At 38.4% G+C, this 19,298-nt stretch overlaps 1 protein-coding gene across 1 annotated transcript; it reads right to left on the minus strand.

Moving 5' to 3' along the window:
• Positions 1-511: 511 nt before the first annotated feature.
• On the minus strand, positions 512-8,516 carry LOC129132591 (monocarboxylate transporter 13-like). The gene is made up of 4 exons (XM_054651911.2): positions 8,315-8,516; positions 4,533-4,676; positions 2,596-3,402; positions 512-738 (listed from the first exon to the last, which is right to left on the minus strand). Exons 1-4 carry the CDS (start codon positions 8,514-8,516, stop codon positions 512-514), a joined length of 1,380 nt encoding a protein of 459 aa, XP_054507886.2.
• Positions 8,517-19,298: the final 10,782 nt, after the last annotated feature.

Genomic DNA, 19,298 nt, shown 5'->3' on the forward strand with positions numbered 1-19,298 from the left:
TACCAGGTTTGTTTATTTATTTATCTTATTCCAGCACTGCTCTGTAGAGTACCTGCAAATCCTTCAGCTCAAAACTGTATTCATTTACTTGTGCTTTCAGATACAACTTGTTTACTGAAAATACTGGGCACCACTTCCCCAAGTAAGCATTTGTGAGCTGATGCCTCTTCCCTTTTTTTAGCAATAGCTGCAGTCTGTGATTGAGGGTAGAGTTTGTATCTGCTGCACACATGCTTCATGGCAATTTAATTTAGACTATGGTTTGCCTATTTCATTTAGCACAGCCCTCTGGGACTCTACTGAAGGCTTGCCTAGTCAAAATGCAACTTCAATATCAAAATAATATGGTAATGGTTACTGCTCTACTTTGCATGTAAATTAATTACTTTCTTCCTTTGTTTCAAACAGTCGTACCCAAAATTTCTGTTCTTCTAAATGCTAATAATAGCGAGTTTGGCAAAAACAAAACACTTCCATGTGTCCTTGAGAGGCTGTCAGAGGTCTCATGTAGTCACACCACTACATTGTGCTCTCCATACCTTCTGGTTTGATGCTTCAGGATATGGAGGGAAGGGTAAGGTAACGTTGACTTTTCTGGTTTGTTTCTAATCTTCCTTCCTCTTATTTTTCTCTGTTGGAGTCGATCTAAAATAATTAAAAATCCAGCTGATAGGACAAGAATGGCTCCTGCCATGTAGAAGCCTGCTCTGTAATCTCCAGCCATGTCCACAATCAGACCTGGAGAGAAACAAATGACAGGAATATGATTGATGGAGAACAGATGAATATAAATTAGCTCAGCATTGTGAATATATCCTCTTACAAAGGCAGTGTACTAGCTACATACTTGTCTGGCAGATTTCTACACCGTAAGCACAAGGAATATCACCCCAGTATAGCATTTTTCATTTTTCATTTTTGTGTTTTGAAACACAATTCATGTCTCATTGTTTTTCATTTGTGAATTGCTAGTGAAACAATATATTAGACAGTTTTAAGTACTTTCCAACCAAAAGTGTGGCAGACAGTGCAGGTACTGGCAGAAAGATAGACTGTGCAGCTGTGTATGTGAGCAACTCAATGTTCTGTGGGGTAGTTGTCACCAGTTGCTGTAATTTGGACCACAACTACAGCATGAGCGAGTTTAAAGAAGGGAAGGAGATGCATCTGCTGGAGACAAAATTGGAGAATTTGTCTGACGTGTTATGGGTTTCCAGTCCATCATTTTACAAAGAGTCACAGAAGCTAACAAAAAGACTTTGGTTTTCAGGGACATTGAAGCCAACCAAAATATATGATGCCATTGTGTATTATACTGAAAAATCTCTACAGTACAGTAGTACAGTAGTAGCACTGCAGCAGTGTGTCAGCTGTCCTGTGGGTATGATGGCACATTCCTTTGTGGGCTGATGAAGGTTGCTTGCTTTGGAAAAAGCAAGTTTGTCCATGTTTAGGGTACTTCCTCGCCCATAATCTAAACTAAGATCAGCCCTATATAGGCACAGGAACCATGAACTCAAATCTTTTAGATTTTACACTCAAAGGAGGAGAGGAGAGCTTGAGAAGCACTTAGGGTTCCCTGCTCTTCCATATCTTCTTTGTAGTTCACTAAATATACAAAAAGGGGTCGCACTGATTCCCAGATAATGAGTACTAGTGACCAGCCACTATAAACTGTATTTTATTCAGATCTTTCCAACACATTTTCGATACTGTTCTGTTTCAAACCCTCTACAAATCTTCCTGGTTCCTGTATTTCAAAAGTGAATTAAAATATTTCAGTATTCAGTTGGACTCATTTGCAACCCATTAGCAGTGTCATTACCACAAAAGTCACTTGTAGTGTGTGAACAATGGTCTTTGGATGAGGACTCAGATCTGCATTGTACAAGTCACACTGGTCTTTTTTTTTTTTTTTGCCATATCACTTTTCAAAGCCTCTACAGCTTGCGGTTCATTTGTCTTGCATTTTTCCAAGATGACTATATCTTTTTGCCAGCCCATAAATCCATGTGCTGTCTCATTGTCTGCTCTCTCTTCCCACTGTTTTTATGTGCTGCCTTCCCTGTTTATTATACTAGCTGGCTCAAATGCTGTCTAAAACCAGCAGGCATTTCTCTGAATATTTCCTTGAGGTTTGCATAGCCTAATGTTTCAGGCTGTTCAATTTGAACTTCTGTAGAAACCCTCCCAACAATACCAACATTTGTGCAACATCAGTGTTCTCAAATTTCAGTTTCTTCTCTGAAAGTGTGTGTCTGCTGCTTGTCCCAAAGGCGCACCTTCTTAGCTAGATAATTGGAGGCCATCAAGTGGCATTATGTGGAATTCAGGAAGCAGGACCACCATGTGAACCCTGGCTTTCATCCCTCCTTTCTTGTTGTAAAGGCATCTCCAAAATCACACAGAAGAGAGGGAGCAGTGTATTTTGAAGAGGATTTAAACTGACTATTTGTTTTTATGTACTTCTTGGCTCAGATGCCCCTGAGCTAAAAAAGGGGGGAAGTTGAGTGCAGATCCAGATCTTTTCAGTTCAGATTACCATTCCTCTTTCCTCTTTTGAACTGTATTTGGCAGTGAGTTGTCTTAACTTACCCGCAAGAGGAGGCCCCACAAAACCTCCAGTGCTTCGAATAAGCATGAAAAGTCCTAGGGCACTGTCAAATTCTGGCATGCCTACAACATCTACTAGCACTGTAATGTGAATGGCGACTGTTGTACCAAAGAAGAATCCATAGAAGCCAGTGAATATTGCCAGGGAAAGGTAATTGTTAGCCAGTGGCAAGAGCATCAGGGAAGTACTGATCAATGTAATCGCCATTGCCAGCAAATGAATGCTTTTGGTAACGTGGAGGTTGGCATACCAGCCACACAGCAATCTGCCTCCAAAGTCCACCATAGCCAAAATGGATAGGAGGGATGCAGTCCATGATTCATCTATTCCGAGGCTGTAGCTAAGTGGAACTAAAAATAATGGAGGAACAAAAAAACTCATAGCAGCTAATATACCAAAAATGGCATAAAGTACAAATTCTGGTCGCCTCACAAGCATCCAGTTGAAGGTTTTGGGCCTGATGGGAGACTGATCTTCTTTGTCTGTCCTGGATGCACTATTGCCAGGTGGTGTTTCAGTTTCACGATGGCTGGCCTCAAGGAAGCAGCTGCTTGCCAGGGGTCGCATCAGTACTCCACAGACACAAATATTGAGTTGGATGCCACCTATGATCAAGAGGGCACCTTTCCATCCGTATTGACCAATCAACCACTGGAAAAATGGCCCAAAGATGAATGCAAAGGCACATTCTCCAGCACTGGCAATAGCATTGGCCAAAGCCCTTTTCTTGGAGAAATAGTGGCTAACAATGCTAATGGCTGGTGTCCACGAAAAAGAAATGCCAAGACCTGAAAAACATCAATAGAAATAGCAGAGGTTAGACACTATGGAGGTATTTTGTGAAGGTAGAAATTAAAGCGGTCAGTGCTTCTACATTTGCAAAGTTAAAAAGTGTTAGAAAGAAAACATTTTTGCCCAGAAGAAGCATGAGCTTAGCTGGAGTAGGTGTAAGGATATACTTGTGACTATATTATATTCTGTACATTGTATATATTCAAGTGAAAAAGCAGAACATGAAGTATATACATTATTACATTCTCACTTAGAAAAAAAAAAAAAAGAAGTTGGTTTCACAGCTTTGCCAGTGCATGAGAAATCCCATGGTCATGGGGTTGAAGCTAGGCAGATCCCAGTGTCCATGCTGTGTGTGTTAACGGCTGGGACTAGGTCAGACCAGCCAGTTAAGCTGAGCTGTGTTCAGGGTAGACATGAGTGAGGTGGGACATGAGGGAAGTTGGTGTATTGCCTCTATTTGCTCTTCATTTTCTTGCTCAACTGCTTTGAGCAAATTTAAAACCCGCTCTAACTTAGAGTTATTTTGATGGCTCCCTAGACTCTTTGGCAGGACTGCTAAAGGGTTCAAATTCCAGACATTTTCTCAGGCATCCAGTGCAGAATTCAGAATGGTTTATTTTATTCCCTGCTAGCTTTGCTTCCTGTTCCAGGAAAATTTTCTAGCTGTTGGAGACAACTTTCTGGCCTGGTTTTGCCTGAAGTAAAGGAAAGGATTGGAATAAAATGAAAGCCTGGGACTCTGTTCAAACCATAAGATAAGCTGATACAAAGTATAGAATTTGGGATCTCCGTGTCTTTTTACTTCAGTTCCCTTTATGAAATTTTTTTAAACATTCACAAATTTCTTATCTCTGAATGAAAAACAAAACATTTAATTTTCTGCTTGCATATAATTTGCAAGTGTAAATTATTGGCATCTAAATATTTGCCTTCTTTGTTGATGCAGATTTCCTGTACAAACTCTTATTTCCAGAGTGAAATGGGAGGGAAATCACTTTTAAAGAACATTGCTTGTTCTGGCTGCTCATAAAGTCAAAATAGATAGCAGATTTTAAAACTCCTACCACTCACACCCTCAAATACGTTGCTGGTGGAAGAAAGCCATGAAGCCATAAATTCATACCCTGTAGAAAGCCAGTTGTTGCATACAACCAGACCATGTTGAGTCCAAAAAATCCCAATGCCATTCCTGAAAAAGCGAGAAGTCCTCCAGTGATCACAACTGTCCGATGGGTATATTGTACACACAGCGAACTGGCAACAGGGGCTAGATAAGCAGAAAAATTGGAGAAAGAAAAATACATTTGAACATTAATCTGATCAACATGGCCAAATAAATAAAACATTTTGACGGTGACTACCCTTATAATGCTTGACACAAACAGCCTTAATTCTGCTGGATGGGGTAGGAGGTCAATCAAAATTTCAAAATTTTATCCTTGCTGATAGAGAAATTACTGTTCCTGAGGCACAGATTTGAAAATATATTCAACATATGTGGACTCTTTTAAAGGGAAAGAGCATTTTAGTGCCTTCCTTGTAGTAGGACAGTTCTACTGACTTTCGTGTAAGGATACAACTACCAACAAGACAGAACCTCACGGACTGTTTTAGCAGAAGATGAAGATTCAGCCACGGAATCTATAGGTTCATCTATAAAAACTGTACTATTGAGAATGTGTTATTGATATGTCTGGCATGAAAACTTTCTGGAGAAAACTAACTTTTGTTTTCTAGAATTTTGCAAAAATCAACACTTAATGGAATTTTAAAAGTTTATAAACGACCAAAAATTAGAGTTTATTTTGTGGTAATACTTTTTACAGAAAATTGGCAGTTCATTTCTTAAATCTTTATTTAGTTGTACAGTTTCTCACAACAGAGTGCAGTGGCTCTTCAACACAAGGGCAAAGGTGCAGGTGGTACAGATCTGATGGTGCAGCAGCTGCTTTGGTCTCTAGTCACTGTCTGGAAACACCTGAAATGTCAGAGATATTTTTGCTTAATTAAGCATAGTTTTACTGCCTGGCTGGTTTTTTCCATCAGCATCACAAGAGTCGAGGTCAAAGCCGTAGGATTTCTTTAAATGGCCGTGGCCACTAGGGGGTTCCCAAGTACCACCTGGCATGAACCAGCTCCCTAAAATCTGTTAAATATCCTGGGAACCGGAGTTCATGCATAAAACCGAATTCAGTTAACAGGGACCACGCTTCTAAATATAAATAAGTAGGAAGACAATTATTAAGAGAGAACAGCCGGCAAGGAAGGTTTCATAGTACTTTGTAGGGGCAGGTTGTTGTACATTAACCTGTGCTAATCAGAATTAAGAGAATTTGGTAGCTGAGTGAAATAAACCTGACAGAGTACTAGTTGTTGCAAAGTCTTCAGCATGTACATTGCCTGACAGCAGAAAGACCTGGCAGGAGTTACACAAACTTCAAATGTCTCATCAGGTTTTACAGCAAAAATATGATATTTTTATAAACGTGTTAAAATGATACTGAAATTCAGTCATTATCTTAAGATGTAGTTCATGAGACATGATAAAGTACATGCAGTTGGTGAATCATAAAATATGATGAAAAAAAGAAGAGAAAAGTAGACACAGGGTAACATCCATGAAAGTTCTTGAAGACAAGAAAAAGAACTGCAGCTGGAGTAGAAATATTACCAAATCTCAATTCTTAAATAGTAAATAAGAAGAATAAACAGGCAGAAATTAAATATGGAGTAGCAAGAGAAAGAAAGAAGCTAGCCACAGAACTGGAAATGGGTAAAATATCTTGACTCCAGAGTTTGAAAGGACAAGGGCAACACACAGAAAATGCACAAGCAATGGAAAGGGATGACAACAAGAGTACAAAGAGAAAGGTGTTGGGAGGTGTACATCAGTAGCCAGAGAAGGCTGGTGAAGGTGATGGGGAGAATCCTTACTGTGGTAAACTGAACAGCCTGTTGCAAGTGCAGACCTTGGGAGTGGAAGCACATGCTCTCCTTCAACACAAGAAACAGACCTGCTGTTGAAAGGATTCAAATAGGAAAAAATAATAATTCAGTGATCATCCTTCTACTGAGCCAAGAGACACTTAAGGTTTCCCAGAGAGAGACATTAAGAAAGACTAAGCAGGCCAGGAAACATGCTCAAAGAACTGGAGGCTCAGGTGATTTTCATCAGGAAGTTTGTGGTCCCTATAAATGAAGCAAGGCAGAAGAAGATGAGGACAATTATGTATTGACCTGAGACATTTATAAACTACTATATAGAGGGGGTTTGGAATGTTTGACCACCAAGCTTTATTCACTGAAAGAGGATTATTTTCAATGGATTTCAAAGGATGAAAAGCAACTTCTGCTGAAAATTATAGCTGCCTTCCTTGAAGTAGGCTGGCGTCCCATGTGGCTAGGCAAATATATTATTTTTCTGGTTTATACTTGATATTATTGTGTTAAATGCTCTATTCCTTCATACATTCCTATACAATGTAAATATATGCTATAACAAAACAAAACCTAGCTAAAACAGGACTGTTAAGTTTTTCCGTCCTGTGCTGGGTTTTTCTTCTCATGAACTTCAAATGCCTGAATGACACAATAGTATCACAATATGTCAGTGATACATCTATTTTGTTAACCAAATTGATAGATTACCATTTATTAATTTCTGTGGTCTGTGAAGCAGGTTTTTCAAATTTTTTTTTCAGTTAATTATATCTGTCACTGCCAAGCAGGCATCAAGGATAATAGTTTATGGAACTGATAAAATCTTTTCAACTCATGACTTATTTTATCTTTTTACTTTGACTTTGGGTTACTCTTTTTTCCTTCTGAATACATTTTTCAAAGAAAGATCAGTTGCTCTTGATGTTTGGAAATACTGGAGTTCCAAGCAATAATACTGATAGGTGTGGACTGAGTAGGATGCACGTAATTATACAGTGTCTATGCAAAGAAGTGTCTTCAGAAAGAAAATTATGATAGCATTTATTATGTAAGGATATTTACCTATAGCAACCATATATCTCTATGAGAATATGCAGAGCAGATTTCACAAATTCTGTACAGTTCAAGCCTGCACATGTTTGGAATCCTCACATCATGTGAAGGATCATGCAGTTTGCAGGGCACTAAGGACTCTCTAAACAACCAAGCTGAGTCAAATGCAGTATGTTTCTTATTTTTCCCTCCTTCATTTGATGTGATGTGGTATTTGACCTCGCTGCCTTTGACTGGGATATTTCACTCTATCTTCCTCTACTCTCTGCTTGCATGGCCATGTCTTTATTGAGTTCTCTCTGTGTGAATAGATTGTTTTTTTCTTTTTAACCCTGTGAGTTTTCTGGTAGATCAGTAACTTGGAATCATAGTAAAAGGGGTGAAGAAGACATAGAGTTGGTAATACATGCAAAGAAAGGGGATCTTGGTGAATATAAAAAGAAGTGGGAAAAAGCAGGACTGAGAATAATTTTGGTAGCAGATGGCTTACCTGATGGATGGGGTCACAATCCTTGTATTCTGAAGTACTTTGAAAAAGTACTTCAGACAGTCACACTGAGATCAGTGAGCTTGCACAAACTGTTTTAAGAGCTTGATTCAACTAGCTCTGTGGCTATTATTCCTAGTGAGTTTAACTCAAAGCCTGTAGCAAAACTTAATCATGAGTTTAGGTAAATGATGTTTTTTCAAGCAATCAGATTCCTATGTTTATATAGTTTTGTTATTAACCCATTCCAAATATGAGGCAGTAAATGCCAATTTTCTGAAATTTTTCTGTATTTTCTGTAGAGACTTCTGAAGGAAGTCTAGACCTTATATGTTGCTGGGATTGGGGTTTTTTTAAGGAAGACTTCCAAACTTTCTCAGGTGATTAATATTAAAATAAAATGCTAGAGGAGTACTACTACCTACCTCCTAAATGAAAGACGGTAATGGTTACTGATGTGATCCAAGAAGTGGTGCTTGCAAGTTCATCAAAGTGCTGCTGGATTTCAACAAAGAACAGACCAAAAGTCTTGAGGACAGCAGCAGTGAGGCCCATCACCATGAAGGCTGACACTACCACAACCCATCCATAGCCACCGTCTGGTGGATTGCTGTCTTTAGCCTGCATCTTTTCTAATTCTTAGTTCTTCTCTGGTGTTTGGGTTGTTTTTTCCTTTTTTTTTCTGGAGTGGTAGTGATGGTGATGAGGTTTTTTAACAGATCTGCAAATTGGTAGAAGGCCCATGGTTAAAGAAATTAATTAAAATATTCTAGTAATGGCTTACACAAGTAATTATCAAGTTAAAATACAACATTCATTACAGTGGTTTGACTGAAAATATTACCTGAGTAACAGAGGTCTGAAGACACAGAAGACTGAATAAAGAAATTTTTAAAAAAATTCAAGTACAGAGTTAAGAAAACAAAAGAAGTATGCAGATGTGAACCAAGGAGAGAAGATAATGGGAAGATATTCAGACATGAAGATTTTCAAAGATAGAAGAATTTTAGAGTCCTCAACATTTTAGCATTTATAAATATTAATAATTCCTGTAATGCCAAGCATTTTTGCCAAAATGTTGCACATCCATCCTTGCAAAGATATATTCATAGGCAAGAATACCTTATTAAGCACAAAACTGAAAAAGCATATTTCCCTTTAAAAGTTTTGTGACAAACATGCAGCAATCCTGCAGTGCATGGAGGACCTGGGATCTGGCTGGAGGGAGAGAAACATTCATACATTTTTCTGATTTCTTCATGGACACTAAATGCTGAGCAGGGATATTGTACAAGATACAGAAGACCAAAAAAGACCTATCTCAGGAGGAGAATGGGAAACTTGAGATAGCTGAAGATATACTATACTTAAAATTCTCTACCCTCTGTGCACCTGGGAAAAATGAGCTGCATGAGGGAACCCGTACTACTTGAAGTTATCCAGTACAAAGAAGCAGTCACTAGTCCTGTGATTTGCTCCCTTGAGGTGCATGATCTCAGGAGGATCTGAATCACTGCAGCAGGGTGGGGAGAAGAAGCCATGAGAGCCTTGTAGGGATCAGAAACAAAATCATTCTACTGCCCCATATCTAGACTGACACGGCACTGAACTCATTTGCACATCTTAAAAAATCTTCGAACAGCCACAAGAGAGGGAGAGACTGCCTTGTGTTGACGTCTGTATGAAAGAATCAGGTTTTCATACCCACAGTTTCTGGGGTCATCTTAAGCAAGTTGTCAGATCTTGCTGTGCCTGTTTTCTCAGTTGTCAATTGTAGCTAATACTTTCAAAGGTCATAAATTTTGTAAAGTTGGACGCATTAATACTTGTATTAGTGCTCAGTTTACTATAAGAAAATACAGAAATTATATCAAGCTGTAGCTGTAGCATTCTGACAATGCTGAGCTCAAGTAGCATGGTCATAATTTTGTTTGAGGCTTGGAAGAACACAAAAAGGACACAACACTCAAGCTAAATGAGCCTGCCTAGGGAGAGTGATACTGATATTGCTGCATTCTGCAAAGACATGCCTGGGCAAGGGATTATAATTTGGGCCACAAGACAGATAGAAGAAATCCTGCTGCTTACCAGGCAACACCCAGACTAAAACAGGCATGATAAAATCTGCATGACACCACCCAGCACCCTTCACTTTCATTAGGCAAACTTTGTCCCGGGAGGAGAATAAATTGGGCCTTACTGCTCACAAAACTTAAAGGAACAGCATGTTTCCTTACCACAGATATATCTTTTATGTCACAGCTAAGAATTCATCTTTCAGTTCCTTTTAATGATCACAGTGTTACATGTAACTCCCAAATAAAATTACTATTTCAGTTCCATTATTAATTAATGAGGTAGTTATTTTCCAGCAGCGCTATGGATTTGAAAGCAGTGCAGAAACACCAGGAGGCTCACTGGGTGAGCCGTGGGTTCTGAGGGATTGGGCAGAGGAAGCATCCTATAGGGAATTGCTGGAATGCCTGAACAGGGTAGAAGAAAGCATAGATATACAATAAGGGAACATGTTTCTGACACCACACTTTGCTTTCTTCCTCCTTCACTTGCAAGAGAAAGTTTATTATAAGATTATGTAATTGCAAACACCCTAAGCTGAAAAAAGCTACATAGGATCTCCTTTTGCTCTTAACTATTGAGTAATGGTAAACAGTAAGGTATTAATATCCTCACTTACTCATTTTGTCCCTGGAGTTAACCTTCTAAATAAAAAGGAGTACCTGTAGGGTACTGCTCCTTCTGTTGTGCCTGGTCATACACAAGGTGCCTCAAAAATGTAAAGCTGTGCCTGGAAGCATAAACATTCTGTCTAGCATCCCACTGAGTCCTACCTCCAAAATTTCTCATGGCAGCTGGAACAGATGTCCTGTGAGACATGGACTTAAATCAGGAAAGCCTGTGCTTGGTGTCTGCATCAGCAAGAGCAGACAGCTCTGTTAGTAGTGTTATTATGCTCATGGCAAATTTTGCCAGCAAGAGCACACAGGCAAGAGTGCAACCTTTATCTTTTTGCACCTGGATAGCTACAAAGACACTTTCTGAGGCACCGGGGCTGTTCCTCTATTAATGCTCTACAAGTTCTCCAAGATATTTCTGTTTTGATTCATGCCAATTATTCAAAAAGCTTATCAGACAATAATAAAAATAAATTACAAAATGCTTATCTCATTGCTTGCATTTTAGGGTGCCACATAAACTTGTGAAGATGGATACTTGTTCTGCTTGGTTATCTTGTGCTCCATGTTCTAATTTACTTTTTACAAAAGAGCAAATTAGTTGAATACTTTTGCTGCACGTTGCAAAACAACATGGTGGTGGAATCAAGAAAAAACTCTTGTTAGTATGAATCCTAAGCTTGTTGTTTTCATGCAACTCATACTTAACACTCCCCAAAAAAATGTATTCACTGTCTCTGAATGGAGGCTGAGTGGGCTCCTTGTGAGCTGGTGATACTTTACAGATATAGGTCCCCCAAGAAGACAAAAAAGGGCAAGTATTAAGTTTTTCCACACTTAGATTAAAAAATGTGACTTTGTAATGGGTTTTTGGTTTGGGTTTCCAGTGCAAATATTGTACTATGACCTTGGATTTGGACTTAGGAAAAAAAAAAAAAGAGAAAAGGAAGAAAAACATACTTAATATACATAGACACAAAAGTACTTTTACCAAAGGCTGATACCATGAAACAGGAGCTATGTAAAACTAAGTACAAAATATATCTTTAATAAATTAACAACAGATTAATTAAATAGTCGTGTTTTATTGGTTGTATTAGAAGAAAGATGGAAAGAAACAAAGAAATCAATTATAATTTATGCTGAAACTTCCTCCACACATGTGACTTGGTACACAGGCTATGTTTGTCACATTCAGATACCTTATAATTTTCATCTAACACTCAGTCTGGCTCTGCTGATGCTCACTTGTCACTAGAGCTTCAACTACAGTAGGGTCGTACTAGTTACTTCTCCTCAGACACAAATACAGGAGGAATTCTTCATTAAATTTTCCTTTCTAACTTCACAGCATCATTTTAGGAGTCAGTCTAATGAGTATGATCTATAGCAATTTATTGACAAAGCATACTAGGATGGTAAAGAGGGGCTGAATGCTATGAGCAACCAGTTAGAAGTAACAAAAATCAAGTGTAGCATCAAGAAATTACCTTATTCAGCCAAGGCTTGTATGGGATGTGAAACTCTTCCTTCACCTTCCAGTTGTATGTAAGTTCTTGAGTTGTGCTGAAAACTCCCAGGTCATCTCTCTCATCTGAACTACCATCTGGCTAGCTGAACAAACCAATTTGTCTCCTTCAGGATGTGTAAGCATTGGATTTTATAAGAATCCCCTCCTCCCCTCCTCAAAAATCATTTGACTCCACCTATACGCAGAAAAACAAAGTTCTGTCCTGACTAGAGATCAGAGAAACAAAATCAGGAATGGGTGGAGGAAACTTACAAGAGGAATGCAGATTTTGTTATTTATCTGCACTATACTTACACTAGCCTTGGACTGCTGTCCATGTTTTCTACTGAACTCAACTATGGGACCAACCAGAAAGTTCAGATGTGTCAGCTGGCTTCAGACTCCCCTGTGTTCTGGGGCATTTACTGCAAATGTTTATCAAATTTGAAATTCATTTGTGGCTTCCCCTCTGCTTGTGCCGTTGGGCAGATGTTGGCTGCAGTGAGCATCACATAGCCTGCAGCAACTACAGAAGTTACAGGAAGCTTGAATGTGCTCTCCTGAGCATGATATATGCATATTTGAACCTTTCTCCACACCAGAGCAGTCCTTTACTTGTGTGATTTTAGAGCTCCCAGTTAAATACTGCTGGTCCTTGTAAAACTTTTCTCTCACAGCTCTCACTGTTGGTTTATTGGAACTTATTCCTTTTCCTACCAATTTACCTTGCACTAAGGTTGTAGTGGCCACACTGCTATTGTAATTGTTGGGGGGGGGCAGGGGGGGCAGTAGCTTGTTCCATTTTGTAGTATTTTTATTTACATGTTTGTATACTTACTTCATTACTTGATTAATAATCTGTGTAGTTTGTGTGTGCTAAGGGAAGTATAAATATGCAGTTGACCTGCATAACTAGAGAAACAGATATATTTCATATTTTGACATATTTGAATGCGAAGCCAGCAAGTTTGCAACATGACATTCTAATTTTCCTTTGCTGGGAAAATTATTTAGAGTATGTTTTAGGGCTGGAGAAGACAAAAATATGGCAAAGGAAAATTATGGGGTAGTTTTTGAAGTTGAATTAGTGTGCAGTCTTGATAGAAAAGTTGCTGCCACTCCTACTTCACCTTCTCACTACCATGTGAGTTTTCATGCAGTGAACTAGACTGGTGAACTGACCCTGCTGTTTGCTACACTGGCGCAGTTTCCCAATTTGGCAAAATTAATTGTGTGCTTTTACAATGCAGAAGGCAGAAAAAAAAAGTAGCCAGGAATGAAACTTGACAGATGCTTAATCCAGAGGCAAAATCCACATGGTGGTTGTATACAACCAATGTATTCACATGCCCCTTGAGCCCACCACATTCTGACCCATGATGTTGCTGGGCACAGGGGTGTGACTGATTGGCCTGCAGTTCCACTGGCTCCTTATTGCTTCACTAAAAACAGTAGTTATGGTTCCCCTTTGCCAGTCATTGACAGCTCCACCAGCTTCACTGCCATGACTTACTTCTCAGATGTGATATTGTGGCTCAGCCACTTCCTCTGCCCAATCCCTCAGAACCCACGGCTCACCCAGTGAGCCTCCTGGTGTTTCTGCCTGACTTCCTCATTGTCAGGATGCTTGGAATAGGTGGGCCTTGAATATTGTATTACAGTCATGGGAATTCAAGTCTATGGACAAAATAATGAAGTCTGGAATATTTCACTGGTCAGTCCATCAGGTTATTTTTAACATTATATTCACTGATATTACTGGGGATTATGTGCAAAGGAATATTGTCATGGCCTGTCATGACTCTCTCTTAAAACCAGAATGGTCTTAGCGGTACTACACTGAATGTTCATTTTCTACAGTCCTTCCTACTAAATACATTTAGTCTTTACTCATACTATGTAGTTTGGGTTATCCAGAACTACTTTTATGCATTAAGACCACAGTACATTTTGCTCATCTGATCAGGCTAAAATATTTTCACAATTTTCTGTTAACATACAGAAGAAATTTTATGCTATACCTGTGTACAGTACTTCTCCTTAATCATCTATTGGTTTTCTCCACATGTTAAATTTACAAATAAAATTTAATTATCTTTTATTTCTACTTAAAAAGTAAGAAAAAAAATTGTAGACTGCACTTCTATTAAACTGCTTACATTATTTGTTGTTCAACATTTAAGCATCTTAGAAAACTCTTACAAGAACTTTCATGTTTCCATTCATACACTGGAGGAAAAAAAGTTTATTCCAGGTGGCAAGAAGAGTCACTTCTCCTCAGATCTATTTTGTCAGCTCAGTTTTCACTAGTTCCAAGTTAGCTTCCAAGTTAAGTGCTTGAGTAAGCACGAAATACATTCACAGGTAGACTGCTCCCTGAAATATTTGGTGTAGAGTGAAATGAGAATCTCCCCGGAACATCTGTACTTCAATAACGGTGATTCATGATTATGAAGAGATTATGCTTAAATGCTGTCTGTCAAGTCATAAAGAATATATTGAACCATTCAGGAGTTAGTGTGTCCTGGCTTTTATTACTAGGCTCATAGAATGAAATTGTCAATGGTTGGAACAGAGGCTCGATATGTATGTATTTCTAAAACGCCTTTTTCTCAGTATTGTCGAAACTGAAAGTAGTGATTGTGTTCTCGGCTGCTGTAAATAATTTCATCTCCACTGATTTCAAAATACTTTTACTTCACTCCTTTCACCACCAGAGAATTTCTTCATTGATTTCTCAATGGGAACAGGGCTGTCTTTGAAGAAGACACAACATACCTACCTATTGCCTCTTAATTGTTATTATTGCAGTATATATAAAATATGGTAAAAAAGTCTCTGAAATGAAGTTCTTATTTAAATAAACTGCACAAATGTTGAAAGCCAGCCTAGCATAAAGTCTCCTCATAGTCAGCTGTGCTCAGATGGAAAGCAGAGAGCTTATTGAAACCATGCCTCCTGCATTCATCAGTCTTTCGTGGTGATCATGCTTGTCCGTCTGCTTGGAACTACCTGCTCTTATCACATACATATTCTTTTTTTTTTTTTTTTTGACCAAAGCCTTCTGACAGCATTGATAAACAGATAGTAAGCCAAGATAAAACACTCCGAGGTCATATGATCCATCAGCTAAGAGAATATTGACTGAAATGACTGAATCAAAATGACTCTGTTTGATTTGTGGTGTTAAGTGATTACTAATGTAATAGAGGTAGCCTGAACATAAATATTCAGAGAACGGTGTGCAGGAGAGATAGCATATGAAAAGATTGGAAAACTGTTATGTAAGAAATAAACATGCTGACATCACTGCCAAAATAGCTGAAATGGAATGATAAATGAACCTGCATAATTAATGTGGATGAATACAGAGGTACTTAAAGTCTTGAAGGAAAAAATTAATCTTGATATGATTAGAGAAGAAGAACCAGGGTAGTGATTCAGTTGCATAAAGTTAGGATTACAAAAGAGGTGTGTTTTGTGGAGACAGGATAGCTGGCAGATATCAGAGGGGCTAAAGAGCAGAAAGAGGTAGCAAATAAGCAAGTGAGTGATTAGGGTTTGTTAGAAGTTGTCAGACTGTAAAAAGCGAGCTATTAAACAAAGAAAAGAAGAATAAGTGGCTTGGATTTGGACTGGGTTCTGGTTATCTGATTACCAGTTAAACAAATTCTTATTAGTTTAAGATTGACTGAAGTTTTACAGGCTGGGAGCAAATGAAGAAAAAGCTGTCCTGAAATTACAGTCAGGTGTGCTGATTGCTCCCTTCCCCAGGGAAACATCAGTCCCTGGCCTCCCTTTATAACAAAGGAAATGCTCAGCCTGCATGGAATGGGGGGCAGAGTATCTACAGGGAAGAGGGTGACATAGAGCCTGACTTGGCTGCAAGTGGAGGGTATATTTATCTGAACAAAGGTTGTTTTGTTTTTCAACAAGCAAGAATCAGCTCATTTTCTCTGTGTAATTCTTGGTTGTCATTATAGCTTCCATTACAAAATTATAGGGTAAGAAGAGGAGGGAACACAGGAAATGAGTACTGCTAAACAGGGAAGAGGGTAATGCACTGCTTACCAAATCAAAATGGTCAAGTAGTGCTGATGCAAACAAGAGTCTCTCTGTGCCCTATCAATCTAGCAGCATCTGTGGGTGGCTTCTCCCACTTCCTGTTCTGAAAAGAGTGACCAGGGTCTAATCATTCTGCTTTAATTATAGCATGAAGGTGAAAATGCCCAATTCTTGGGTATATCTCGAGTGTCAATAAGGCATTTTCTGTCTTCATAGCTTAGGAAACAGATGGATGTGTTTGGCTAAATTAGCCCTAAATGTCCCACCATTGATGTCTGGGAAAGATTTTTGCAAGGATTCAGCTGAGAGCACAGACATTAAGGGATATAAGCTCATTAGACTTCCTGTCCTATTTTCTTAAACCAACCTGTGACACACTGTGCTTTCCATGGCTAGGTGCTGTATTGTGGAAAGATGATAAAGTGAGGAAATAAAGTCCAAAAAGAAGTGCCAGTTTCCTTGACAGCATGAAGTGTGCCTGTATAGAAGAGTTCTGAGAATGGACATCAGCTTGTATTGAACTGAATACAAGGCTGCACAAGGCTGCCCTGTATTTCTATAAGGATGATTATTGAAATTTCAATATTCTTGAAAATATTCTTCCTAGTTTCATTTTTAAAACTAGGATGGCAACAGATAATGAAGAATGTGTGTTGACTCAGAGCAATACTGAACTTACAAAATTTGCAAGGCAAACATTTGCAGTACACAGAATAAGAACCAGGCCACAATTAAGGGACGGCAACTGGACTGTTGGTAGTAGTGCCCAAAAAATCCACCTTGAAGACAGGGCAGAAAATTGGTTTAGTATGAGCTTCTAGTTATAACATTGTGGTTACAGGAGTGAGGCAACTGCTGGATGTATGGTTGAAGAGATGAAAGACCTGTGCCTGAGGGAGGAATAAAGATCTAGCTCTATTGCAGCAGCAAGGCTCAGTGATCCAACACCACCTTCTGTGCAGGGAAGCAAGATTTTTCCAAGCCCGCATCTGACACTTAGGAAAGGCTGACATAATAGGTCCTGGAAACTTAGAATGTAAAATCTGATTCTTCTTCCTCACAGAGTTTTCTGCTGAGTCCAAATTTCACTGAAAGCTGGTCTGTCAGAGAAACTGTGGGACACTGAGTGGATGGCTGGAACATGCTGCAGTGACAGAACCAGATTCCCAAGACAGCCAGACAGAACTGTCACTTCAAAGCTGTGGCAACATACTTATGTTAAAGCAAATAAAGATCTCTGCCTCCCTGCATAGTAGCAATGATCTTACCTTTGTATGTGTCACTGGTGTAGGTGCTGCAATGCTACTTCTGTTGGTTTAGCAATGCAGGTAAGTTACTAGAAAACTTGAAATCATCAGAATGGTTAGCAGGAACATGAAAGGGCTGGAAAATCACCAGTTGATAAAACTTAAGCTTGAAGATGAATGTAAGAGGGGTCTTGATCATGATGTATTAACACCTACACTAGACTAGACAACTTGTAACAAAAGGATTTTCAATTTATTGGTCAATGATGTACGAAGATTCGATGGATAGAAAATGGAAGCTAAGAAATTAATACCACAGTAAGTCACATTTGAATAAGAAAGGTGACAATGGGAACAATTTACCTGCTATTTCATCACTGCTTATTTTTAGTCAAAACTGAATGTTCTTCTGAAGATAGTGTTCTAGTTCTATTGCCCTAAGTAGCTGATGGTGGCCTTAGCATATAAAACATTTATATCTGTACTTTTCTGTAAAGCAAGAATGCTAACTTGCTATGACTTAACTTAGTTTTGCTACTAAACTAGAAAATAAATCCAACCCATAGTCCTTATCAATAAGGAATTGCCTTTTTACTTTTTCTGATTAAAACAAGGTTTACAAGTATAATTAATGCTCAGTGAACATGGGTTTTTCCTATTTTGTGAGCTGACAGAAAAAGCCAGCTTGGATTGCAAGATACTAGGTTAAACACCAGCCTTCTTGACATAAAGTCAAACTGAATTTATGCTGAATAATTTGATTGGAAATCAGATCCAATTATCTTAAATTGGTCATTCCAGACTAACAGAGCAATAAAGGGCACTGTGTTTGTTGATAAATTTGACCCTGAAATTACAGTCATGTCAAAACATGTAAGCACTATAATTCCAGTCTAATTCATACCCCGCAGTGCCCTCCCAAATGCTGTGCTCAGAACAGAAGATAAAAGGGCTGTTGCTCTTTCAGGCATACAAAGTCTTTCTGATCGAAAGCAGAAAATTACTTCCGAATTTTGAATTGGCAGAATTTTTAAAATTGTTTTGATCTGTAAGAATATGACTGTGACAAAAATTAGTATGTTCAAGACGTTTTCTTAACAAGGGGTGGTTTAATGTTCTAATATTGCCCAAAAAATAAAAGGAGAATTATAAGGAAAACAATGAAATTTTTCTAGAGTTCCAATCCTCATGTACACCTAGAGCCAAAAGAAAGCTACACATTAACAAATGACATGTAGCTCCTACTTCTCAAACTGTGCATAATGCTTCAGATCAATAATGTAGACATAGTAAAACTGATGCGAAACAAAATATGTTGCTGGAGAGCTACTGGCCCTGCCTAGGTAAGTCTTTTGGGAGTGGTGGCCCCCCAGTATTTTAACACTGATGATATTATGCTTTAAATCAAAATAAGAGATGAAAGTCTGTATTTGATTCCTTGATTGTCTTCTCTATATAACTTCAAGACCTACACAAGAATTTCAAAGGAGAAATAGAGACCTACATTCAATAGCAGGCCTGTCTTTCTTTAAAACCATATTTTCTTAAGTATATTCATAGTACTAAACATCATACAGGTTATTAATATGACATTGTCAAAGGGCAGTTTCCATTCCATGACATATTTGGGGGGGTCACATTTGATTTGTTTTGTTTTATTTTGTTATTTGTGTTGCAAATCTTTCACTGGACTAATTCTGCACTGGTATTTTTAAAAAATATTTGAAAATTTTTGAAAAAAATTATATTGGAATTTTTCATAGTAGTTTCTAATGTAACATCTACTTTTGAGAATGTAACCTGTAGGAATGTTTGTCTGCTTGTGAAGGGAGAAGTAACATAGGTAAGTGAGACAAAAGCAGAAAGGAAGAAAAACTGAACAAACAGAATAAAC

This window comes from Agelaius phoeniceus, chromosome Z (assembly GCF_051311805.1).
Source record: "Agelaius phoeniceus isolate bAgePho1 chromosome Z, bAgePho1.hap1, whole genome shotgun sequence".
In the NCBI taxonomy this organism is placed as follows: Eukaryota; Metazoa; Chordata; class Aves; order Passeriformes; family Icteridae; genus Agelaius; species Agelaius phoeniceus.